Source organism: Odocoileus virginianus, chromosome 22, assembly GCF_023699985.2.
Source record: "Odocoileus virginianus isolate 20LAN1187 ecotype Illinois chromosome 22, Ovbor_1.2, whole genome shotgun sequence".
Classification (NCBI taxonomy): domain Eukaryota; kingdom Metazoa; phylum Chordata; class Mammalia; order Artiodactyla; family Cervidae; genus Odocoileus; species Odocoileus virginianus.
Genome location: NC_069695.1, coordinates 27,259,800 through 27,287,552, shown reverse-complemented (window position 1 = coordinate 27,287,552; position 27,753 = coordinate 27,259,800). Strand labels below are relative to the sequence as shown.

Here is a 27,753-nt window from a genome sequence, read left to right as displayed (position 1 = left end):
AGACATACTCTTGTTGATACATGTCACGGTAATGCCTTCTTTTTCCCTACTGTATGGTATGCTCTGTTTGAATAAATCATGATTTATTCAGTCATTCTCCTGTTGATGAGTCTTAGGTTATTTCTAATTTTTTTTCCTATCACAAGCAATGCCTTTGTCGGTGATTATCTTTATGCACATATAGTGTAGTTTTCTGTAGGCTACATATTTCAGAGTAGAATTACTGGCTGAAGGACACATGCCTCTTTGACTTTCTAGATCTCACTACCTTGCTCCCCAAAGCAGGTGTAGTAGTCCAAAGTCCAATAGCAGTATACTGGAGTTTCTTGGGCTCTAAATGCTCACTGACATTTTATACGGTGTTAGATTTTGCCAGCTTGATGATGGCTGTGAAATAGTGTCTCATCACAGCTACAATATGTATTTACTGGATTAGGGTAGAGTTTCATTTAATAAGCTTCTCATGAAGAGAAAATCGTTCAGGTGTCCTCTTCTGTGAAACGTCTGTTTAAATGGTCCATCCAATTTTCTGTTGCATGGTGTTCATTCCTTTGAACCAGTCCTGTATAAACTCTAGATACACACCTTTTATCAGTTACATGTTACGAACATCTTCCCCCATCTTCCCCCATGGGGCCAGTCTTTTCACATTCTTTTTTTCTTTGTCTTATTTACTTTTTAATTGATGGATAATTGCTTTATAGACTTTTCTTGTTTTCTGTCAAACCTCAACATGAATCAGTCATAGTTATACACATATATCCCCTCCACTTTGAGCCTCCCTCTCATGTCCCTCCCCTCCCTACCCCACCCCTCTAGGTTGATACAAGGCCCCTGTTTGAGTTTCCTGAGACATACAGCAAATGCCTGTTGGCTATCTATTTTACATATGGTAATGTGAGTTTCCATGTTACTCTTTCCATACATCTCACCCTCTCCTCCCCTCTCCCCATGTCCACAAGTCTATTCTTTATGTCTGTTTTGCCATTGCTGCCCTGTAAATAATTTTTTCAGTATAATTTTTCTAGATTCCATGTATATGCATTAGAATACAACATTTACCTTTCTCTTTCTGACTTCACTCTGTATATATACTAGGCTCTAGGTTCATCCACCTCATTAGAACTGACTCAACGTGTTGCTTTTTATGGCTGAGTAATATTCCATTGTATATATGTACCACTTCTTTATCCATTCATCTGTTGATGGAAATCTAGGTTGCTTCCATGTTCTAGCTATTGTATAATAGTGCTGCAATGAACAATGGGATACATGTGTCTTTTTCAATTTTGGTTCCCCAAGGTATATGCCTAGGAGAGGGATTTCTGGGTCATATGGTGGGTTTATTCCTAGTATTTTAAGGTGTTTATTTATTTTATTCCTAGTTTTCCATTATGGTATCTTTTGATATAGAGAAGCTTACATTTTCAGGTAGTTGAATTATCCATCTCTTAAGTGTTAGCATTTTTGTATGTTTAGAAACAAGGTCTCATCTTTTCCTGCATTCTAAAAGTTTTATGTGTAGGTCTTTAATTCATCTGACACTGATTTGTTTAAACTGTGTCAAGTAGAGATTCCACTGTCTTTCTCTCCAAATGGATGACCAGTTGTCCTCTCACCATTTATTAAAGAGCTTATTCTGTACCCACTGATATGCAGTGTTTGCTGCCATAACCCAAGTAACCCAGTGAGGGTAGGTGTGTTTTTAAGTCATTTTTTGGGGGGGTCTCATCTTTAGTTTGCGCATTACCTATACCAGTCCAGCTTTCTCCTGGGCAGCACTGACATCTGCTCTGATTCTCAAACCTTTTTCTGGTTTTGGCCTCAGGGATTTCCCTTTCTTCCTGTGAGTTCAGTTCTGCATTTAAAGGGCATGTACTTAAGATTTGTTAGATTTTATCCAGTGTTTGCTTCTTTGCCTGTTTTTTCAGACTATCTAGTTAATGATAACCTAACGATGGAAAGAGAAGTTGTCTAGCTGATCCCCAGAACCAAATGTTTGTGATCATCTCAGTTTGAAGATACAAGGGAGAAAAAGCACAGAGTGCTTGCATGTTGCATTTTTCCAACAAAAGAAAACTGACATTTTAAATAGCAATAATGTTTGAGTGTATTTTGGTTAAAGTTAATCGCTCAGTCATGTCCCTTTTCAACTCCCTGGACTGTAGATCACCAGGCTCGTCTGTCCATAGGATTCTCCAGGCAAGAATACTGGAGTGGTTTGCCATTTCCTCCTCCAGGGAATCTTCCCAACCCAGGGCTCGAACCTGGGTCTCCAGTGTCTCCTGCACTGCAAGATTTTTTACCCACTGAGCCAGGGGGAAGCCCCATATTTTGGTTAAAACTTCACATTAAAAAAAAAAAAAAGATATATGTATAAATCAGCAAAACCTGATACTTAGATTTCCAAAGTAAAACAAAGCAATCGAGTCAAAAACAAGCTGATGCTCATGCCAGTTATAGGCGGAATAAAGCCAATGAGATATAAAAGCTTTCGCCTCTTATGATGCAGCCTTGTGAGGAAGACTGGGGAGAAATGTGTCTTTGGGCATAAACCATAGAGTGTGTCTCATTAGAGGTTAAGAGAATTCAGTGAGTTAATGTTTTCAAGGAATTCAAGACAGTGTCTGGCATGTAGTAAACAGTGTGTGAGTAGTGGTTTAGTAAAATTAAGGGGTGGAATTACAACCGGATCATTAGGATGATGTGTCCCCATTCCTCCCCTCACCCCACGCCTAGGAAACATGGGACCCACACAGCTGAGGTATGGTTCAGAAGAGAGTAATTAACATTGTACAGTATCCATGTAGAGCCAAACACATCCAGAGGTAGAAAAGGCCCTGTCCTCAGATTAGAGGTGGAAATTGGGAGAGGAAGGTATCTTCTCCTTTTTGTTGATTAACAAAAAATACATCTCATTTCCTTTAAGGTCTAGTGTTTTGTGTTTTACTAGGGAAGATTTAAATGTTATTCCAGAAATTACTACTAGCAACATACTCCATACTCCATATTAAATCCACAGATTTAAGGGAAATAGACTGCATTATTCATATAACTCATAAGAATGGGCTCAATTATTTGGTGATGTGACCTCTTCAAGACAAGGACCATATCTTTTTAATTCTTGGTAGGTGAGCTGGTAAAGAATCCGCCTGCAATGCAAGAGACCTGAGTTTGATCCCTGGGTTGGGAAGACCCCCTGGAGAAGGGGTAGGTGACCCACTCCAGTAATCTTGGGCTTCCCTTGTAGCTCAGCTGGTAAAGAATCCGCCTGCGATACAGGAAACATGTGTTCAATCCCTGAGTTGGGAAGATCCCCTGAGAAGGGAAAGGCTACCCACTCCAGTATTCTGGCCTAGAGAATTTCATGGACTGTACAGTCCATGAGGTCACAAAGAGTTGGACACGACTGAGTAACTTTGACTTTCACTTAGCATGAAGAGAATGTTTGGTGAGGATGAGCAGTAGGTGAATGCACTTTCATGAGATGGCTTCCCAGGGCCATGTGTGGCCTAGCAACACATCCCTCTCTTTCTGGAGGTCCCCCCATTTTGACCTAACCAGGGTCTGAATCCACTTTCAGGGACCATGCATGCAATACGTTGACATATTCAACAGTTATGTGGTGCCTGCCCATCACTCTATGTTCAACAAGGGCAAAAGACATTGGGAAAGACATCCAGATGACCAACTGGCACATGAAAAGATGCTCAAAATAACTAATCATCTGTGCTGTGCTAAGTCATGCAGTTGTGTCTGACCCTTTGTGACCCGCCAGGCTCCTCTGTCCATGGGATTCTCCAGGCAAGAATACTGGAGTGGGTTGCCATGCCCTTCTCCAGGGGATCTTCCTGACCAAGGGATTGAACCTGCGTCTCTTTTTGTCTCCTGCACTGGTAGGCAGGTTCTTTACCCCTAGTGCCATCTGGAAAGCACTAATCATCACAAAAATACAAATCAAACCACAACACGATACCACCTCACACCTGTCAGAATGGCAGTTATGCAAAAGAAAACAAACAAGTGTTGATGAGAATGTTGAGAAAAGGGAACCCTGTGTACTGATGGTGGGAATGTGAATTGGTGCAGCCCCTATGGAAAACAGTATGGGGATTCCTCAAAAAAATTTAAAGTAGAAGTACCATAAGATTAAGCAGTTCCACTCCTGGGTATTTATCCTAAGAAAGCAAAACATACACACACCAATTAGAAAAGATATATGCACCCCTATGCTAACTGCAGTATTATTTACAATAGCCATGATATGGAAGCAACCAAAGTGCCCATCCATGGATGAATGGATAAAGAAAACATGCATATGCCCACATACAATGGAATATTACTCAGCCATAAAAAAGAAATCCTGCTATTGTGACAATGTGAATGGACCTAGAGAGTATTAGGCTAAGTGAAATAAGTCAGACAGAGAAAGACAAGTACTGCATTTTACTTATACATGCAATCTACAAAACAAATGAACAAAAAACAAAGAGAAACAGAGTTATAGATACAGAAAATAAACAGGTGGTTGTCAGAGAGGAGGGAGGCAAAGGGAGGAAAGAGAGGAAGGAGATTAAGAAGTACAAACTTCCAACTGCCAAGTAATTGAGTCATGGTTATGAAACACACAGTGTGGAGAATACAGTCAACAACTATGTAATATCTTTGTGTGGTGACATACTGTAAGCAGACTTAGGGTGATCAGTTTGAAATGGTAGAAATATCAAATCACTATGTTGTGTAGCAAGAACTAACATACTGTTGTAGTTCAATTAAACTTCTATAACAAACTCACTTCACTAACTCAAAGAGAGATCAGATTTGTGTTTATCAGAAGCAGGAATTGGAGGAAGGGGTAACTGGATCAAGGCAATCAAAAAGGCACAAACTTCCAGTTATAAGATACATAAATACTATGTCTATAATGTACAATGTGATAAGTATATAATTCACACTGCTGTGTTATTTATGAAAGTTCTGAAGAATAAATCATGAGTTCTCTAGAAGAAAAAGGTATTTTTTTGCTTCTTTCATTTTTTATCTATGTGAGATGATGTTCACTAAACTTGGAAGTCCACTAAAACCTAATGTGACAATCACTTCTTAATGTTTATAAATCAAATCATTAGGCTGTGTGCCCTAAAACATACCATGTTGCATATCAATTACCTGCATGCTTCAGTCGTGTCCAACTCTTTGTGACTCCATGGACTGTAGCCCGCCAGGCTCCTCTGTCCATGGGATTCTCTAGACAAGAATACTGGAGTGGGTTGCCATTTCCTTCTCTAGGGGATCATCCAGACCCAGAGATTGAACCCACGTCTCTTCCGTCTCCTGCACTGGCAGGTGGGTTCTTTGCCACTAGCATCACCTGGGAAGCCCGTAATACATAATCAGAATCTGTTTTTACATGAAAGTTGCTCAGTTGTGTCCGACTCTGCGACCCCATGGACTACACAGTCCATGGAATTCTCCAGGCCAAAATACTAGAGTGGATTGCCATTCTCTTCTCCAGGGGATCTTCCCAACCCAAGGATCAAACTCAGGTCTCCCACATTGCAGGTGGATTCTTTACAAGCAGAGCCACCAGGCCCTTATCAATTGTATCTCAATACAATTGGAAGAAATAATAAAGTAAACAAGAGGACGTGTGTAGGCTCATGCAAATACTCCACCATTTTGTTGTACAAGGGTCTTGAGCATCTGCAGGTTTTGGTGTTCACAGGGGCTGACACCAACAGATGACTGTACTGCAACTTGTAAGATAACTATGACAACATGTGCTAATTTGCTACAGTTCTGTCCAGCTGTGCAACCCCATGGACTGTGGCCTGCCAGGCTCCTCAGTCCATGGGATTCTCCAGGCAAGAATACTGGAGTGGGTTGCCGTGCCGTCCTCCAGGGGATCTTCCCAACCCAGGGATTGAACCCACGTCTCTTACGTCTCCTGCATTTGCAGGCAGGTTCTTTACCACTAGCACTGCCTGGAAAGCTTGCTTAAAAATAAGGCACTGACAAAATTTTGGCACTTCACCAATCCAAGGGTGTTTTTATCTAGAAATGCAACTCAATTATTATATTCAGTTTATTTTGGAATAGCTATCTCTACCTGACAGTCAATGCTTGAATAGCACCAAATTATTTTTTAATTTAAAAATTTGTAATTGAATTTGCATATATGAAAAAAGTAACATACTGAGAAAGTTATAAAATATAGTTTCAGGCTTATGTAAAGTCATGACTGCTTTCAACAATTACTGAACTCTTAAAAAAAATCTTCATAATCATGTATGTTTGTCATAGATGAATGCCACAAGTATGACATTCTCAACACATGTAACTACTAAATATAATGTTGCATATTGACTTATTTCCTTTAAAATTTCACTAAGCAATTCTGAGAACAAGGAAATATTAAAAGATCCCAGTGTTTCTTCTAAGAATTAGGTGGTCTTCTTTGATTTTTTCTTCTCTGCTTCTTCTTTTTCCTTTTCTATTTCATTTACTTGTAATTCAATTTCTTTGGCACTAAACATCTGAAAAGAGAAAAAATTTTAAAAAGCAAATTTAAATTAGAGCAACAATTTCTAAATATTTATGTTGATGAACCCAATTATATTTTATAATTTTATTTTTTATAACTTTTTATCTTATAACTTGAAGTACATGATGAAATATTTCAGAAGTAACTTAATTGTAACAATCATGGACAAAACCAGAACTCTACAACATTTCCACTATCATTGTGCTAAAATAAAAAGCCAGGAAATGCAATATTGGATTCCATATCCTATATATGGATATAATTCTGAACACATTTGAATTCAAAGCTTATTCTATTCATGAAAAAATAACTGATTACTGAACTCCCATCTCATCCCACTGTGATTCTCATTAGGTTTTGTTTATCAGCTCCAGAACTAGCCAAAGAGGTAGGAAAAGGATGATTTTCATGGTGTTTTGTTTAGAACTGCCAGACTAAGCAGAGAACAGAAGAGTTTTGATTTTACTTAAATCAGTTTTATTTTACTTAAAATCAAAGATGGGAGCAACTTGCTCAAGATCATACTGTTAAACAAATGCATCTGCTGGAAATTAAACCCAGATCTACCTAATTCTGAAGCACAGGCTCTACTCACTACCCAGCCTACTGGGAAATGTCATGTGGAGGGACAGTGTAACTCTGTTGCCAGGATGCATACCATCCTACCACTCTACTTAAAATAAAGACACGTGTATCTGTGTGTGTGCGCTTATCCAGCTGTGTTCACACGGATGTCATGGGGCTGGAGAGCTGACTCTGGCTCAGTGGTTCTGTGTCGCTGTGGTATTGGCACAGCTGTCCCTGAGTCCTGGAAGCAGAGGCGACACACCTCCATACTCTGCCCCACACATCTCCATGCTCTGCTCGGCACCCTGGCTGTTTATGTGGGGCCCTACGGAGGCACCCCAGCCGTGTCCCCACTTCTCTTCCTCACTGAAACTTGTTCCTGCCCTGTCCCTGCATCCCTAACCCACTGGTGTCAAAACAACAAAACTCCGAAAACCAAACCACTGCTCCACACAGCACTGATTTTAACACTATTTCCCCTTGAAATGGTTTCCTTAACGCAAAAGAATGGGTATATGTAAAATACTGCTTCAGGGCACATTTTTCATATAGTTTCCCATGCAAGTGCTTTTGTACACTCTCAGCTAAAGAGCCAGTTGGCACACAGTGTGAAGCTCTACCTAATGAACAGTCAGTCACATTTCAGATACTCTTGACCAATGAGTCCTCTATCACAATGTTTGGAACAATTTATTGCAGTGTCCTGCACAATTTACTTTGTGGTCCAGCAGTTTTAACATACAATGGCTGACTAAGGTGTACAACTAATAACGCTAGACTTGACATAAAGAAATATGAAAAGATGATCACAATTAGATATCAAAATGTAAGTCTCACAGAAGCTTAACGCACTCATAAGTGAAAAGTAGATAAATCAGATAAAAACCAGTAGGCAATCAAGAAAGGTTGGTTTTTTAACATAATGAAGGATAACATTATGTTAGAAGCCTAGAGGGCCAGCAATTATATAAATGGCAGCTGAATGACACTGGAAGCTAATCTTGGTTTCAGATCTAAAAAGACAGCAAGAAGGACTGTTCACTATGTGGTGCCAGGAATGAATCTCCACAGGGAATACAGTACACTGACCCTATATGGGACAGACTCACTAGGGATTCCTACTTATAAGAACATGTACTAAGTGGGGTAGGCCTATACATAGATCTCAGCACCCCTAGGACTTCACAGAGGGCTAGGGAGAGCTAACTGCTTGCATAGTAAGCATGTACAGATTAGTGACTGTCAGCCTACAGAAACAAAACAGAATTCATCACAGTGTCAATGGATGCAAATGGAGGTTTCAGGCTTGTAATAAAGATTCACAGGTGTCAGCAACATACTAAAGTTTTTTGTCAAAATGCCTTATACTACAGGTATTTTTCCTCTTTGGTTAATGACTTACCTTCAAAGGTTGGTTTCTTCTTATTATAGCAAGTTCAATGTTTTTTCCACCAGACTGGACAACCTAATGGAAAACAAGTGCAATTTTAGAATTACTTCAGGAGTCTGTGTTTTATTTATTTATTTATTTATTTTTAGTTCTACCACTTTATTGCTACCAACCCATCTCCCTCCACCCTGTGCACACATGCTCAGTCATGGAACCCCATGGACTACAGCCGGCCAGGCTTCTGTGTCCATGGACTTTCCCAGGCAAGAATACTGGAGTGGACTGCCATTTCCTTCCCCAAAGTCTGTGTTTTAATAAGCAACTGAGAGGAAAAAAACCATGATTTTCTGTATATGCGTTATTAGATCACTTACTTCCAACAAAGCTCTTATTGCTAATTTGATAGCTTCATTGTCATGTGCTATGGCATCTTCTGTGTAATTCTTTTCCAGAAATTCTCGGACAGTTTTGGCACTTCGACCTATTGCATTTGCCTTGAAAGATAGAAGATAATTATTAATCCCACTGTAATATGAATGAACTTATGGTTACTAAGTGAAGTTTAGGGGTTTAGAGTTTATTCCACTATTACTTAGCATAATTACTTAATGAAAATTGTAGTTTGAAGGTTTAGCGAACATTTCAACAGCTCATTTGATTTACTCTATGAATAATCTGAGATGATGGCATGACTTATTTTCAAATACACCAATGCCTTGTCCTGGCCAGTGCTTTATATTTCCTTAATGGTTCCCAAGTCCGTAGTAGTCAAAAAAGATTAAAAGAGTTGAAACTTGAAAAGATATAAAGAGGAAAGGAGATATAACTGCAATATGATGCAAAAAGAAAAATAAAAGGACATCAGTGTGAAGAAGAAAGGTTATTTTTTGAACAGGACTGTGCATCATTTTATCTCCTCTGACTATAAGTAACAAGGGCTGCTTCTGTTCCATTCCCCATTTTTCTTCGTTCTTCAGAAATTTTCAGCAGATGAAAGGAAGAGGCAAAAGCATCTGGCTGGCTGCATGGCTACAGGTAATATATAGCCTGTTCTTTCCATTCAGTGTAAATATCCAGATGAGTACTAGTGATGATAATGATAACAACAGTAATTTTTATTAACAGAACACTTAATGTACCAGGCACTATGTTAAGCATTTTAAATGGATTATCTCATCTTAACCATCACAAAAACAATCAAAAAGGTACCATTACTAACTCTAATTCATGGAGGAAGAAATGAAGGGTTGAAAAGGTTAAAAGAGCCGACAGTTTGGACTGCATAACTTTGCTGTGGTGGGGGGCTATTCTGTGCATTGCAGGATGTTTAGCAGCCTCTATCCACTAGTTCAGTTCAGTCGCTCAGTCGTGTCCAACTCTTTGCAACCCCATGGACTTCAGCATGCTGGGCTTCCCTGTCCATCACCAACTCCTAGAGCTTGCTCAAACTCATGTTCGTTGAGTTGGTGATGCCATCCAACTATCTCATCCTCTGCCATCCAACTGTCTCATCCTCTGTCATCCTCATTCCTTCAATCTTTCCCAGCATCGGGGTCTTTTCCAGTATCAATTTTTTGCATCAGGTGGCCAAAGTATTAGAGCTTCAGCTCCAGCATCAGTCCTTCCAATGAATATTCATGACTGATTTCCTTGAGGATTGACTGGTTTGATATCCTTGTAGTCCAAGGGAGTCTCAAGCGTCTTCTCCAACACCACAGTTCAGAAGAATCCATTCTTCAGCGCTCAGCTTTCTATTCACTAGATGCCAGTTATATCCCCTACTTCAGCGATGACAACCAAATGGGCCTTGAGATATTGCCAAATGTCCCTATGCAGGGACAAAATCACCGCTATTTGTGAACTACTGGCTTAGGTAATCTTGCCCAAGATCACATAGGGGGTAAGCAGAAGATATGAGCTTTGAAACCAAGTAGATCAAATCATCAGTCCGAGCTGTGAGCTCTAAACACCACATTGCCACATGCCCTTTTGCTGTGATGGCTCCAGAGAGGGAAAAGAACCAGCAGAAAGGCCCATCCTTTCACTGAAGGATTCTGGCTATAAACAGGGAATGTCCCAGTTCTAACTGGTATGTACTATGGTTACTGGAAAGAGACTGCAAAGGAGATTTTTAGGAAGTGAGTATGAAAACATACCTTTTGTACTACATGAACATATAGTTCTGCAGGAAATCAGTCCTGAATATTCATTGGAAGGACTTATCCTGAAGCTAAAACTCCAATACTTTGGCCACCAAATGCGAAGAACTGACTCTGATGCTGGGAAAGATTGAAAGTGGGAGGAGAACGGAACAACAGAGGATGAGATGGTTGGATGGCATCACTGACTCAATGGGCATGAGTTTGAGTAAATTCCAGGAGTTGGCGATGGACAAGGAGGCCTGGTGTGCTGCAGTCCATGCGGTCGCAAAGAGTCAGACACAACTGAGCATCTGAACTGAACTTCTACCATACCTTTATATTTCAGAAGATTAAAATAAATAGCTATGAAATTTTAAATTAGAGTTTGTGGCCTTGAAATTTCATTAAGATCAGAGGTAAACCCTTCGGCCTGGTGTGACTTCGGAGCTTATTAGCTTCAAGTTTGTTTTGGTCAACTAACTGGCTGCTGCCTGGAGAGGAAGTACATAAAGTAGTGGTTTATCCAAAAATCTCACTGAGCCTTTAAAAGTCAGCTTGTAAAATGCCTGGTGACTTTCCTGTCCACTGCTTCCAATTGCTGATGTCAAAATTCTTTAACCCCGAATCTATTTGACTGGTTTCCTAAAGTCCAGCTGCTTCTTACCACACTTTAACCCCACCCTCCCTCCAGCCCCATTACCCACTCAAGCTCATTTCAACAGACTTTTGATGGTTCTGCAATGTTTTTCCTGCCTGCCTGTCCAGATTAATGATTTTCTGTGGTGAAGAATATTAGCTGCCAACCCCAGTATTCATTCTTCCTCTGTGACAGAACTCCAGGCAATGTGCCTGCTGAAAAATGTCATGTCCTACCCTCTGTTACCAAAAGGAATATACAAGTGGAAGTAACTGGATGAACCTTCTAGGAATCTCTGCTGCCTATAATGCAGACATGTTGGCTGGAGGTCTAGTAACTACCTTGGAAGCATGAGAAAAGACTAAGATAATAAAAGAGACAAATACCAGTAACTGCCTACTTCAACCTTCTCATTATGCAGGAAAGATAAATCCTTATGTGTTAAGGATCATCACGTCCCTGTGGTTAGGAGCAGAGAACAATAATTCACAAATACACCTCTGAGTGGATCCTGGGATGTGTTGCCCCACTCCCCTTCAGAAATGAAAGCCTTATTCCTCCAGCTGCTAGAAGTGCCAAGGGCACATGGCCCCTACTCTTAACTTTCTTTGAGAGGTGCCTTTGTTAACAAGACCTTATCTTGTCTAAGGTCTTGTACTCTCCAGAGTTGGTCCAAATCCAATGACTGACTGATGAAAAGCTATTAATGCCCAGCACCCCCACTCCAACTTGAAACAACTCTAAAGAGCTACCCCTGACCCAGGGCTTCCCACAGGACTGAGGAGGCCGTTACTGAAATTGCACTGCAGGCCCACTTTTCCCTCAGCCTCATCTTGTTCCCTTCCCTTCAACAAATGCTGATCCCCAAAGCGCTTAGTAAAAATGATGGTTAAATGGCCTTTACTAAAATAAATGAATGGCCTTTACTAATGGTCAAATGGTATTTTCCAAAGAATACCAGTGTGGAGAGAGGATCTATGATAAAAGGGCTCCAAATTAAAGTAATCTTGGGGACTACTTAAACTGCTTTTAGAATATATACAATGTCTTTTAGAACATGCAGAACTTAAGAAAATTTATTAAATTTCTTTGGAAAAACATCTCCCCAAATTAATTAGCCTTAAACAGCTTAACTTAGATATATTAACATCCAAAGAAATACACTTTGAGAAACACTGTCCTGAAGTACACAATATACTAACTTTGTTCCTGTTTAAAGTATTACCAACACAGCAAAAAACTTGGCCTTATAAGCATATCACCGTTGCTCTATCCAGGCTGTTCTCGCCAAGGTCACCAATGACTTGCATGTTGCCCAATTCAATCATAGCACAGTCCTTTTCTTACTTGATTTATCAGTGGTGCTGACTTGGCTGATCAACTCTTATTGGAAACCTGTTTTCACTCCGGATCCTGAATATTACTCTCTGGGTTCTCCTCCTTTACAGACTAGGCTGGATCTATCCCCACTTTTCACTGGCTAATGCCCCTGATCTAAATCTGAGTTCACGTATTATTGAGTCCCCTAACCTGTGGCTCAGTGGGTAAAGAATCCACCTGCAATGTAGGAGACTCAGACACGAATTCGATCCCCGGGTTGGAAAGATTCCCCTGGAGGAGGGCATGGCAACAACCCACTCCAGTATTCTTGCCTGGAGAATCCAATGGACAGAGGAGCCTGGTGGTCTACAGTCCATGGGGTCGCAAAGAGTTGGACAGGATTGAAGTGGCTGAGCATGCATGCAACTTGTTTGCCTGCTTCTGCCCTACAATCTATTCTCAATGAGAGATACTTTAAAAATATAAATCAGATCATGTTACTCTAATGCGCGAAAATCTCTACTATCTATTTCACATGTCCTCTAACTGCACCTTGTAAGACTACAACCTAGCACTGCAAAGTGTTGTCATTAGGTGGTGATGACACAGCCGTGTTCTCAGCAGTCCACAGCACCATCTTACCAGGCTGCGTGGTATACTAGGTCAGCGTAAAAAACAACAAAGCAAAAAAGAAACAAGACAGAGAAACTTGACCTTATGTTTAACAAAGTGCCAGAGGGCACACCCCTAAATAAAAATAAAACCACAAGATTTTACTCCACATTGAAAGGCTGGATATCAGAATTTATATACTATAGAGAGAGGATCATTTGGCTTGAGGGAAGTAGCATGAAGTAGAAGACAAAACCCTGCATTAAGAAGCAGGAGACCCTGAGTTCTAATTCCAGTCTTGCTGTTAACTAGTGGTGAAAACTTAAAAAAAAAAGTCACCTAACTCCTGAGTATTACTTCCAATACCTAGAATAAAAAAGTCTCCAAGATTTTTTGTTATAGATGATTTTTTTAAGTTGCATAATGCGTCCTTCAACCAAAATCTTATAAGTGCAATACATAAAATTGGTAAAATGATGATGACATAGTGTACATGTGTGTGTGCATATGCTCATGCTGTTTACACCCTCCCACCTCCACCACCTGGCCTTACAACACCACAGCAAAGCAGTTTCAGACCCAGATATAAATAAACTTGCCAACAATTAAGCAATCTCCATTATTTTCCTAACTGACTTTGAAATAAAGATGCTTCTCAGCAGTTGTTGTTCAGTCGCTAAGTTGTGTCCAACTCTTGCGACCTGGACTGCAGCACGCAAGGCCTCCCTGTCCTTCACTATCTCCCAGAGTTTGCGCAAACTCATGTCCAGTAAGCCAGTGATGCTATCCAACGAGTATAACCCTCAAATTGTAAAAGACACGAACAAATTCCTGACTCACCTTCCAAGCATGGTAAGTACCAGAGGGATCAGTCTGATATAATCTTGGGACACCATCATCATCAAAACCTACAATCAAGGCAGATATACCAAAAGGCCTTCGTCCATTGCTCTGAGTATATTTCTGAAAAATAAAATATTTTCATGGCTACTCTCTGTATGAGGCCAAAGAAAGGACAACACTATTACTTATCAAATAACAATCTCTAATAGTAAATAAAGTATTCCTGATAAAATGATCTTTACTAATTTGTTTTGTATAACTTCAAGATCTTCTTGCTGAACTTCTTCAGTAGTGACCTCAACCCATGATGAAAATTTTAAAAAGTAAATATTGACAGTCTTGTAAAATGAAATCATTAAGTTCCTCATGTATGGTCTCAAATTTGTTTTCCTGTTGCCGTATGTAAGTTTGGTAGCATAAATACACTGTAACCATTTTCCTATTGCAGAGAACTGTGCATGTCATATCGTTCTGGTTCTCAACAAAGTTGATTTCAGTGAGCTGTGCGAAGCACGGCCTTGGTTTCACTGTGAGGGACACTGTTGTTATTATCAAGTATTCTTATTTGATACTATTATTATCAAGTATATTCTGTTCACTATGCTCTTATCTCTACATAAAAATCCAACTAGGACATTTCTTTCAGTTTCAAAACAAGAAACTTTTGTTTCTCTTGAAGAAAAAAGCATGTTTTTCCTCACTGATAATGGGGCACTGGAAACCAGTTTTATCTTTTAACTTTGGTGCGAGGAACTTTCTGCATTTATGTCCTAGGGAGTGGAATTCACGCAAATTCTGAGACTGGCATCCAGAGAAGTTGTGCAGAGCAGCAGCTATGGTAGAAAACTAAGGACCACATTTGTAGGCAACTGTATGAATTCTGGCCTGAGATGCTTTACACTAGCTTTCTTCTTGGACTTGTCTACATAATTTTTTTTTTAATTTTAATGTTATTATATATATATTTACAAGCCACTTTAAATTTGGGGTTTTTTTGTTTGATTTTTCTTCAGCCATGCCACACAACTTGTGGGATCTTAGTTCAAAATGCCCCGACACCCAGCAGTGGAAGCCGGAGTCCTAATCACTGGATTGCCAGGGAATTTCCAAAGCCACTTTAAATTTTGAATGCAAATAGTGAGTTACAACAGAAACTCTTGAAAGAATAGGGTTTGTCTTTTTTTCTCTGTATTCCCTAATGCTCCTAGTTCACACGTAGGTATGAAGTAGATGTTTTGTAAATGTAGATGTTTTGTAAATACACCTTAAAGGAAACAAACTTTTACTTTGCTTGCTTAAGCAATCACTTTTTTGTTTTGTTTTGGCCATGCCGAGAGGCATGTGAGATCTTAGTTCCTCCACCAGGGATCGAAGCAGCATGAAGAAGAAATACATGCACAAGGTTAAAATCATTTAAAAAAAAAAATCATTTAAAAGAACAAATGGTGTACATGAGGATAACTTTTGTTCCAGAGCCTCAGGCTTCTGCTCCGTAGCAATGCCACTGTTACAGATTCACAATGCATGTTTCTAAAAATGTTCCATGCATAATAGCTTTTATATTTCCAAAATAAAACCTAAAAACCTTAACTGGGAACCTTGTATACACAATCTTCTGTACCTTCTGTACACAATCTTCGTGGCTTTTGGTGAGTACCTTTTAACTTGGGAAAATCAAAGCAATGAAGAAAGAAAAATATAAATAAATAAATAAAATATAAAATGCTTAACTTTGCTGAAATGAATTAAATTCTAAAAAAACAAAATAGGGCCATTTCTTATAAGTATGAAATTTAAAAAATTTAATATCTAGAATATATAGAACCTATAAAAAATCTCTATGTAAAAACAAATACTAAATTCATCCCAGGAAGTATTCTAGATTCTTTAAGTGTACTATATATTGCAATTCAACAAACATTATTGTAATGTTAATTTTATAAATAAGGAAATTGAGGCAAAACAGGCTAAATGGTTTGCCCAGGGCATTAACTAGAAGTAGCAAAGCCAGGACTTAAACCCCAAATTTCTGGCTCCTGGGAGCAAATTCTTAACTGCTACAGTGCCTGTCAAAAGAAAAGATAGTTTACACTAGGAGAAATGAAAATAGCAAACAAACATGTGGGGGGAAAATTGACCTCACTACTAATTATAAAATACAAATTAAAACAACTATTACAATACTATGCTATACTTATTTGCAAAATAAAAGAAAAATGAAAAACCCAATGCTGATGATTCTTTAGGGATATATTTATGTACTGCTAGTTGTACGATAAAAATTTGTTCAATCTTTTTAGAAAGCAATTTAGCTACATATAACAAGAGTCTTAAAACTAATTACAACCTTTAATCTAGGAATCCCAGACTGAAAGTTAATTTAACAATATAATTCAAAAAAGAAAAAACTGTGACCAAGATAGAATAATGTTATTAAAGTAGCAGATTGAAAGACAGAGGCAGCAAGAGAGGCAGAAAGAGGGGGTAGGGGAGGGAAGGAGAAAAGGAAAAAACCTGGAGCGACCTAAATCATTAGGAGACAGCAATTAAAAACAGTACTACATAGTTAGGGTGGTGAGTGTTAAGAACTATGTTGCTGTGGATAGATAACAAAGAAAATGATAATAAATGAAGCAAAATTTGTATGCATCATGATTATATTAAAGGTCAAATCATGTATCTACATATGGATTCAGAAGACATAATATCTAAACCTGATCAGTTGTGTTTAGCTTTGTAGATGACAGAATCAGGTATTTCTATGGAAAACTTTAAAAGTGGTGTCTTACTGCTACATCTCTGAACTACAGAAATCTCCTTAAAAGGTCACTCTTTTTTTTTTAATATTTAATTCTCAGAATTGATACTGATTGAGATTTCTAGTGATCAAATCAATCCACTCCACTGGTATAAGAATCTGAGTGTGAAGTGAGAAATAATAAGGAATTCAGTACATTTTAACAGACTGAATGGTTGGAGTGACTAGTGTTCCCATGATAGGACCCATCGTGGTGGAAAAAAGAACACGTGGAGAAATCTGTTGGCATACCTGGCTTACCTGCTTTAAGGTTGCTATGAAGCGAGTTATATATTCGACAGTGACTGGGTCCTCAACTGTAAGCTTATGACTCTGGCACTCCACACGCGCTCTGTTTATGACGACTCTCGCATCAGCAGTCAGCCCTATAAAAACAGTCAGAAAAAAGTGTTTTGGCTACCATTATATTTTTCCTGTAACATTCTTTGTTTTCTCCAATATATGTCCATAATAAAGAATTTATGAAATACAGTATCACTCATCCTAAGTTGCTTTGTTTCCTTCATTTGATCCATTCTTATTTACTTTTTAAAGAAAATTGTTTTAATTAATATTTAAACATGAATGTTAAGTAACCTATTTCCCAAAGATCAAGATGGTTTAATTTACAGTAGCTGGTTTGATTATTAGGTTTTATTAAATTAAAGAAAAACAACAACTCTGTAGTCAAATTTCGAAAGCTTTTTTGAGACAGTATCAGTGGCAGATTTGTTCAAAAGCTGACTGTCTATTCTGATTCCAGAACCAAGCTACTTATTACCTAAACCATAAAGTAAGCTGGATTTCTTCTTATGAAGACGACGAAACTTCATTATCAAACACGAACTCAATCTGCATTCAACATAACCGTGACACGCCACTTGTCAGCTTTTTGTCTAAGATTAGGGGTTTGAAAATCAAGAACATTAAAACAGAAAAAGAAGGGCATTTGCTGGCAGTCGAATGGTGAGGACTCTGGCATGTCCATTGCTGAGGGCCTGGATTCGATTCCTTTCAGGGAACTAGGATGCCAAAAGGTGTACAGCCAAAAACAAGAAAGAAGGAAAGAAAAAATTTCATCTTACTTTTATCATACCAAAACATCATGTGATGAATTCTTAACACTTCTAAGCGGAGACAGAAGATGTTTCTATCAAAATGACCAAAAACTTAAAGGGATTCAAATGATTACAAACATTTCTATTGATGACTTTTTGGCATTTGACCTTTTCATCACCATTTACTTTCTTTCTCCACTCTCTTAATATCATATTGCTCAAAAAACGCATTCACAAAATCTCTGAAACAGCCGTTTCTCACATAACCAATCAGTCTTCTGCAGTCACAAACTTGTTTCTTTACATGCCATTTCAAAATGTGTTTCTACAAACCTGAAAGAATGGTCAGTTCCTGAAGACAGTTAACAGTAACCAACAAAGAAGAAGCTGTCAGAACATGCCACTGTTGAGAACCACTCTAACACTCAGGAGTAGGGTATGAATTACAATCAGACACTCAGTTAAAGAGAAGAAATTGATTCTTTTCTTTTTGCAAAGGTTATCTGAGAGAAAGAAATGGTGATAGATTGACTTAGCCTACCCTATAGGCTAAAAGCTTTACTCCATTTAAAAATAAGATAAGGAAGGAGATATTGAAGTACAGTATTTCTTTACATTGTAAATACTGATATGATCCAAAACTATAGAAAAATAAAAGTATCATATGTAGAAAACTCATTATCAGAAATCTTCATTTATAGAGTTGTGATTTCCCCCCAAAATAAAAGACACACTATTTATGTTTAATGAGAAATGGCGTATAGTCTATTTATGATGAATATTATGTAACAGCTACACTCGGGCCAGCTGTGTTACCTAAAATACCAACACACTCTGCATCATTACTATAGGCCCACAAGTACCTGCAAAAGCCATGCAGACGTGGTCATCAAGGGCACAAATCTTCCTCACAGTTCTTTCATCTTGAAGCTTGGCGACGGATTTTTTTTCGACCCCGAGCACAACTATATTAGTACCTCGAATTCCGACCTGTTGAGTCATTATAAGAAAGAATGAGCTGGCCATTTTTACACCTAAAATCAAATTACTCTAACAAATGACTTAAAGGAAAAGGGTTTTCCTTAAACCTTCAATATAAAAGAGAAAAAGAGACTTCTAAGAAAACTAAAGACACACAAGTATAGGCTTACAGGAAGTCCACTTCCCAAACTCAAAAGCAAAGACAAACAGGTATAAACTAGAATACACCACCAGTGCTGAAACCACACGACTGTCCTAATCTTATACACCTAAGGGTGAGTGAAAGTGAAAACTTGCTCAGTCGTGTCCGACTCTTTGCGACCCCATGGACTGTAGCCCACCAGACTCCTTACAGAACAACATTTACCCAAATGAAACAAGATGCTGGAATACGTATGCATTTCTTATAGAATGGGCAGTACCAGTACTGGTGGTAGTAGAAGTAGTATAGAATGTCAAGTAGATAAAATCCTGAAAGCTCTTCCATATATCTCACAGTTAGGAGGGATAAGGATTAGGGACCATATGCAGATAATTTGGCAGCTTTTTATAAAACAGGCAATTAACATGCAATCTAGTAATTGTGCACTTGGGGAGATTTTATCAGAGAAATAAAAGCATGTTCACACAAAAGTGTGCTATGAATGTACCTTTATTCATAAAAACTCCAAACTGGAAACAACTCAAATGTTCTCCAATACATGAATAGTTAATTAAACACTATGGTACATCCATATCATGTAACACTACTTGCAATAAAACACTGATATATGCAACAACTTGGATGAAACTCAAGGGAAGAAAGCAAATCCCAAAAAGTTTCATATTGTATGATGTCATTTAAATAACAATTTGAAGTTACAAAATTTTACACATGAAGGATAGGTGAATGCTGCCAGGGATTAGAGCTATGGATAGGTCAGTTTGGTAGGGAAAGTAAATAAAGAGTTAAATAAGAGCAACATATGGAATTGTGAACCTAGAACTGCTTAGTATCTTGACTGTGGATGCAGGAAAGTACATAGGTAAATGAGTCCAAGTCAAATTGGAGAATTCTGAATAAAATATCAACATCGATATCCTGGTTGTGACACTGTACCATTTTACAAAATGTTATTATTGGCAGAAAATGCAGAAAGTATACTAGGGACCCCTATGTTTATTTATTCCAACTGCATGTGAATCTACAATGATCTCAATAGAAATTTCATTTAAAATTACTCCACTGGAGACAGGAAAAAGTCAGAAAGATTAAACAGACTGGTAAAATGTTGATAATTACTGGTGCTGCATAATGGGTATACAGAAGTTCATTATACTATTCCCTCTATATCTTTGTAAATGTAAGAGTTTAAAATAAAATAAAATAAAAGTTTAAAATACATCAAACACACCTAAAAACAAATAAACCTCAGCTTTCTCTCCAGAGTTTTTCTCACCAACATTTGAAGTGAGCGAAGTCACTCAGTCTGTCTGACTCTTTGCGATCCCATGGACTCCCTACCAGGCTCCTCCGTCCATGGGACTTTCCAAGCAAGAATACTGGAGTGGGTTGCTATTTCCTTCTCCAGAAGCTATTCCCAACCCAGGGACTGAACCCAGGTCTCCCGCATTGTAGGCAGACACTTTACAGGCTCAACCACCAGGGAAGTCCCCTGTGGCTTCCCTTGTGGCTCAGCTGGTAAAGAATCCTCCTGCAATGCGGGAGACCTGGGTTCCACCCCTGGTTTGGGAAGAGCCCCTGGAGAAGGGAAAGGCTACCCACTCCAGTATTCTGGCCTGGAGAATTCCATGGACTGTATAGTCCATGGGGTTGCAAAGAGTCGGACATGACTGAGCAACTTTCACCAACATTTGAACACATGGCTAAGCCTCTCTTAGTTTAAACAGAATATTAAAGACCACTTTATTTCAATTTTGCCTCTCTCTCTTAACCCTTTCAAGGCCAAATACTGTCATCAACTCAGTTTACAGCAACCTGCTTTCTACCCCACTCCTCCCAATGTTAGCCAAGGTGCACTACACATAGGTCACTAAGGTCACTAAAAGCCCTTAAGGCTTTTGTCTACCCTCTACGTGGTCTGTAGTCTATATATTATTTTCTTGAGTGAAGAAGGGTACTCAAGAATACTCATTTACTTGACCTTTAACATAGGTTTTAAGCTGGGGAGAGAAAGGATACATTTAAAATTAGTATCCCCAGCCTAGATCAGTCTCTTGATTTCCAAACATGTATATCCAGCTCTAGGTAAGAAATCTGGACAGTTTAGCTAAGTTCAGTCTCTCACAAGGCTGCAACCAAGCTGTCACCCAGGGCTGCACTCATCTCCTGGCTCCTGGGGGAGAATCTTTACAAGCTCACTCACAAGGTTGTTAACAAGATTCAGTTCCTTGTGGACTGCTGGACTAAGGACCTCAGTTCCACACTGGGTTTTGTTCCATACCAGGTTTTTAACAGAAATGATTCCCTCAGTTCCTTGCTATACAGAACCCTCCATATGACAAATCACAACATGCCAACTGGGCTCCACCAGGGTAAGCAAGCAGGAGGATGAAGTAAGTCACCATCTGAAACCCAACATGTGAAGTGACGTTCCATCACTTTCCCATTCCATTCCTCAGAAGCCACTCACTAGGTTCAGCTCACATACAGGGAGAGAGTTACTTGAGGCAACGAGCACCAGAAGATGTAGATCATTAAAGGCCATTTTGGAGGCCGCTGACTACAGATCCTATAAGCTTGTCAATTAGTGCTTCAGATTACCTTAAAAAAAAACACAATGGTAGTGCCATATACCAAGAGATTAAATCCAGAAACAGAGGCACCTTCTCTGACTCCTCCCTCTTCAATACCTTTTCTCTTCCCCCAACCCCCAAACCCATCCAAATAATCATCCAACGTATCAACAATACCACGGAATTTTCTCCAGAATCTGCCATATGTCCATTTTGGCCCCAACCCTAGTAACAACTCCTACTATCTTTCATCTGGCTTACTTCCAGAGACTCCTATGCGGTTTCCCTGCTTCCTTGATTTCATCTAATCCACTGACCACGATGCAGTATGAGAAATCTTTGAAAAATAAAAATATGAAGAAAAAAGAAAATCGGAATGCTGCACTCCCCCACTTAAAACCTGTATTAGTGGGGAACATTTCTCACTAGGCAAACCAAGATAACACAGAAGTAGACTTGGGACAAAAGGATCTAGGGACTGTAATATTTACTTCTGTATTATCAGCTTTCTGCACTCTTAATGCAGACTTGCTTTATCTGTACAAGAAAAAAAATGGGAACCCTGGACTCATATCCCAATAGTTCTCCCAGAGGAAAAAAGCTACCAGTATCTCTAGCTAGAAAAGTCCTGCTCTGTGGACTTATACTGGCTAGATTTCTGTCCCGTGCTTGTTGCAGGAGGACAGAAACTATCAACAACATTTCTTGGGTCATGTGAGTACCTCTTTGGTGGGACAAATGGAGCCTGTTATTAGAAAGGCAGAACAATAATAACCACATCAAAACCCTTCAACTTCTTATTCCCTTAAAAGCATTCCACAGCCTGGCTCCTGTTTCTGGCTTCACCTCTTCCCATTTTTCCATTGCTTTAGCAATCCTGAATGTCTTTCAGTTGGTGAACCATAGTTGTATTTTCCTACCTGGTCTTCTCACATGTTAGTTCTTTTTGTCTATTATACTCCTCTCTTTCCCCTTCCAACTTTTTCATCTGGCTAACTTCATCTTTCAGGTGTCTACATAAATATCACATACTTCCTCATGGGGACCATGGACCTAGGACCTAATACCTAGAGTTCCCACAAAGCCTCATAATCTCCCACTATAATACTCAGACAGGCCTTGTTAGGACTATATACTCACAGTCATCCAACACCCCTGCTTGCAAGCTCTCTGAGGCCAAAGACTGAGACTCTTTTGTCCACTGTGAAACCAGAGGACCTTGCACTACATTTGGCAGGTGTAAGTGTCAGACAAAAATGTCTTTAAATAATAAATGGAAGTGCTGGAAGAACTACAGACAAAATTCAAGGAAAAAGAGAAAACAAAGGGATAGTAAAGAATAATAGCTACCATTTACTAAATACTTGCTGTGAACCAGACACTGCAAAATGGTGAACACATTTGATTGCCTCGAATTCAATTCTCCCATCAGCTCTATGAAGCAGGCACTATTTTGATGCCTATCTATTTAAAAAACTGAAGCTTAGAGAAGTTAATTGCTTTACATGATACATATCTAGCTTCCACATTTAAGATGTTGACAGATAATTAATATACAAACATTTACCAAATAAATCACATGGTGCAACACAAAGTGCAAAGGCTTTGGAACCAGGAAAACTGAAGTGAGAACACAGACTCTATGTTTCTGGCTGGGTACCCTTACCAAGTTATGAAAGCTTCTGAATCATAGCTTCCACATACATTAAAAAGGGGATTAAACACTGTTCTTAATGGTGGCTCAGTGGTAAAGAATCCCCCTGTCAACACAAAAGATGTGGGAGACACAGGTTCCATCCTTGGGTTAAGAAGAAGACCCCCTAGAGTAGAAACTGACAACCCATTCCAGTAGTCTTGCTTGAAAAATTCCATGGACAGAGGAGCCTGGAGGGCTACGGTCCATGGGGTAGCAAAGAGCTGGACATGACTGAGTAACTGAGCATGCAATGTAAGACAATGTACATGAAATGTGGCAGAAATGAGTATTACTTAAAATGGCAGTTTCCTTCTTTCTCAGCTCCTCCACTGTATATCCTGCAGTAAAAGTACAAAGGCATTACACCATTTAGATTCTTGAAAGTGAAAGTTGCTCAGTTGTGTTCACCTGTTTGCGACCCCATGGACTATACAATGGAATTCTCCAGGCCAGAATACTGTAGTGGGTAGCCTTTCTTTTCTCCAGGGTGTCTTCCCAACCCAGGGATCGAATCCAGGTCTCCCTCATTACATTCTTTACCAGCTGAGCCACAAGGGAAGCCCAAGCATACTGGAGTGGGTAGCCTATCCCTTCTCCAGCAGATCTTCCCGACCCAGGAATCAAACCAGGGTCTCCTGCATTACAGGTGGATTTTTTACCAAGGTCTTACTATCCAGTTAAAGTGAGAAGACTATTAGAATGTCTGACATTAAAAAGAATATGAGGCCAAATGTACTCTTTACGACCCCATGGACTGTAGCCCACTATGCTCATCTGTTCATGGGGATTCTCCAGGCAAGAAAACTGGAGTGGGTTGCCATGCCCTCCTCCAGGGATTCTTCCCATCTCAGGGATTGAAACCAGGTCTCCCGCACTGCAGGAAAATTCTTCACCAATTGAGCCACCAGGGAAGCCCATGAAGCCAAATAGTAAATACTATACACAGATGATACAATGGTACAGATGATAAATTCAGAGAACCAAGAGATCCATGACTGGAGTGGATCAGAGATGGCTCCACAAAGGAGAGAAATGTGCAGAGATTCTAAAGACAGAGAGTGACAGAGGTGTTTTCTGTTCTCCCTACCTACAAGGGAAGAAACATATATTGGTAAAACCACAAAGCTCTACCCTTAATTAAAGTGGATCATGGAAGACTTTGATGGCCAGACTGTGGATCTGGGGCTTGATAAAGTAGGAAATATGGAGCTAATAACAGTTTGGGGTCAGGGAAAGGACAGAATGAAGAATGATAATAAATCTTATCATTTCCATGGGAATACTCTGAGGGGTTCATTTTTTTTTTTTCTTTCCTAAAAAGAAAGGTATTACCTCTCTAAAATGTTATTCAAACATATTTTTCATTTATATAAAAAGGGAACTAAGGAAAAAGAAAACAGGCCTCTTGCCTCACTTAATTCTGTAAGATGATCATCAAGAAGAAAGCAGAACCCACGGTCTCTAGTTGCAGCCCATATAACTTTTTTTTTTATTACTAAATAATATCATATCTTCACATTGGTCAAAACTGGCCAACCTTGGCTTATTTAAAACTCATCATATCAACTGTCATTTACAGACAGAATCTTCTGTGACATATCTTAATAAACAAGTGCCATTATAAACTTTACCCCATGTGACAGGTCATAGCACCCTAAAGGAAACACAATGAATAACTCCATACAAAAATGCAAATTATAATTCAGAATCCTGAGACAAAACTGTCTCCTCCTTGCAATGTATCTTTAAAAATGCCCACTATAGGTATTTTTATATCCTTACCCTTTTACAACTCATTACAAAGGAACTATCAATCAGTTCTATAGCATTCTTAAAACATTTTAAATAGCCAATGCGGCTTCTTATTACACCTCAGTCTTCTCCCATTACTCTCTTTATTTTAGGCTCTAAAATTGGGGCATTATTTCTAACCATATGCTTCACGCCATGCTGGGGATTATATAACTTCTTGTTTTTATCAAAATGGTACCCCTCTGGTTTAAGCTACATCAGGCTTTTCTTAAATTTACAATTCTAAAAGAATTACTTACAAAACAGAAGTAAAACTAGAGGGCCCAATTAAATAGAAAAATACTTTTAAAATGATGATAAAATTCCTTCTAGTGTTATTTTTTTACCACTTCACATTTGATAGATTTATAATAAAAGTGAATTATTTCCTTCCATAAGTAAGTTGGCATGGAAAGCCAGAGAAAATATAGACATTGCTAGACTTAGAAATGCACTGTGTATTCTCATAGCTGGTGTCTCCTTTTACAAGATACACAACAAACATGCTCATGAAATTCGAAAGATTTTAAAACATCAAATCCTCCTAAACCCAATGGCTAGGATTTGGAAAATTTGGGGTAACAGATTTTTGGGTCACCAGGCCATTTTTGTCCTTATAAATTTTTATAAATCACTAAGATTATTAAATGTAATTAAACCTTGGCAGGAGTACTACTGCTACCCTGAGTATTTGAAAGTTTTTCAGAACCGTGGATATATCAATTTAAAGGAGGGTATACTCTCCTTTATAACAATCAAACCAAAAGTGGGAAATGGCAAAAGAGTTGAGATTCTTGGGGGCTTAAAAATCTCTATAAAAAGATAAAGACCATTACAGTATACTAACACATATATATGGACTTTAGAAAGATGGTAACGATAACCCTATATGCAAAACAGAAAAAGAGGCTCAGATGTATAGAACAGACTTGTGGACTCTGGGAGAAGGCGAGGGTGGGATGTTTCAAGAGAACAGCATTGAAACATGTATATTATCTAGGGTGAAACAGATAACCAGCCCAGGTTGGTACATGAGACAAGTGCTCGGGCCTGGTGCACTGGGAAGACCCAGAGGGATCAGGTGGAGAGGGAGGTGGGAGGGGGGACTGGGATGGGGAATACATGTAAATCCATGGCTAGTTCATTTCAATGTATATCAAAAACTACTGTAATGATGTAAAGTAATTAGCCTCCAACTAATAAAAAAAAAATCTCTATAAGGCCGCTAAATAATCAGGAGTAAATTTTTGGGCAAACATTTTTAACAGGTCTCTCTTCCATTAGACAGACAGGCAGAGGAGAAATATGGTATGACATCCCTTATACGTGGAATCTAAAAAGAAATGATACAAATGAACTTACGGAACAGAAAGATACAGACTTAGAGAACTAATTTATGTTTGGTGGGAGAGGGAAGGGATAGTTAGGGAGTTTGGGAAGGTCACTGTACACACTGCTATTTGCAAAATCGATAACCAACAAGGACCTATTATACAACACATGGAACTCTACTCAATGTTATGTGCCAGCCTCCATGGGAGGTGCGGGGGGAGGTTTAGGCGAGAACCGATAGGAGTACCTGCACGGCTGACTCCCTTTGCTGTCCACCTGAAAATACCACAACATTGTTAATCCGCTATACCTCAATACAAAATAAAAAGTTTGAAGTTTGAAAAAAAAAAAGTCTCTTCTACACTCAAGGGCACAAAACACACACCTCCACGCCGCGCCCGCCCCCTCACCCCAGGTACGTATCTACGGCGACTGTTAATGGCAGTTGCAACAACGGAAACCTAAGAAGTCTACCACCTTTTAACTCCGCTGTTTCCAACCCGAATTTCAGAAACACCACCTCCCTTGGTAGAAAATGGAGGCAATTTTCACATATAGGTGACACTTCCGGTCCCTCCACATCCAGCGATGGGCTAGGATCGTGGAGTAATAAAGGCCTGATACTAGGCAGGGGTCGATGGCCAAGAAAAGTTGCTCGCTCACCGCGGTGGAGCCTTTCTTTACCGCTTCCTGGGCATATTCCACTTGAAATAGGTGTCCGTCTGGAGAGAAGACTGTGATCGCCCGATCATACCGAGACGCCATCGCGCACCACTACCCTTGGCCCAGCTGAGAGTCCCACGATACGGCAGCCAAGGAGCAAGAAGAGGCGGGGCCGGCGGCCACGTGCTATCCGGAAGTGCTTGCGCGTGCTCCCCAAGACGCCGCCGGAAGTGTTGACGCGCCACCCAGGCGTCCTCGAGTCCTTCCGCGAGTGAGAGGTGGTATGTGCGAGTCCACTGTGATCCTGTTCCAGGGCTCACCTTAGTTCCTGTGTCCTGGTTTTCCCACCCTGGTATTGCTGCAGGATGGGGTTGTGAAAACGATCTCAAAGATTAGGGCTTAATAGTGAGAATAGGGCTTTCTCAAGTGGTGCGTTGGTAAAGAATCCTCCTGCCAATGCAGAAGACGCAGGTTCGATTCCGGGTCGGAAGATTTCCCTGGAGAAGGAAATGGCAGCCCACTCCAGTGTTCTTGCCTGGGGAATCCCATGGACAGAGGGGTATGGTGGACTACAGTCCATGGGGTTGCAAAGAGTCACGCATGACTGAGCACGCTAAGGCGTGTGCACACATGTGCACACACACA

At 39.5% G+C, this 27,753-nt stretch overlaps 2 protein-coding genes across 2 annotated transcripts in view; both read right to left on the bottom strand.

The window, feature by feature from the left end:
• The window catches only part of TAF4B (TATA-box binding protein associated factor 4b), a 120,447-nt gene extending 114,498 nt beyond the window's left edge, over positions 1-5,949 (bottom strand). The window contains exon 1 of the mRNA XM_070452770.1: positions 5,170-5,949. The gene's annotated coding sequence lies outside the window, so the exon portion shown is untranslated. The remainder of the gene's footprint in view (positions 1-5,169) is intronic.
• Positions 5,950-6,045: 96 nt separating this feature from the next.
• Positions 6,046-27,329, bottom strand: PSMA8 (proteasome 20S subunit alpha 8). The gene is made up of 7 exons (XM_020905338.2): positions 27,109-27,329; positions 18,773-18,899; positions 17,113-17,237; positions 14,052-14,174; positions 8,876-8,995; positions 8,514-8,576; positions 6,046-6,536 (listed from the first exon to the last, which is right to left on the bottom strand). Exons 1-7 carry the CDS (start codon positions 27,208-27,210, stop codon positions 6,444-6,446), a joined length of 753 nt encoding a protein of 250 aa, XP_020760997.1. The 5' UTR covers positions 27,211-27,329; the 3' UTR covers positions 6,046-6,443.
• Between the last annotated feature and the right edge of the window lie 424 nt (positions 27,330-27,753).

Coding starts and splice junctions, on each gene's coding strand:
- PSMA8 (XM_020905338.2), bottom strand. CDS start 27,210: ATGGCGTCTCGGTATGATCGGGCGATCACAGTCTTCTCTCCAGACGGA. Junction 17,238..18,772: donor CGTCTGCATGGCTTTTGCAG/GTACTTGTGGGC, acceptor CTGTTTTTATAG/GGCTGACTGCTGATGCGAGA. Junction 6,537..8,513: donor GAAGAAACCAACCTTTGAAG/GTAAGTCATTAA, acceptor TTCTCTTTTCAG/ATGTTTAGTGCCAAAGAAAT.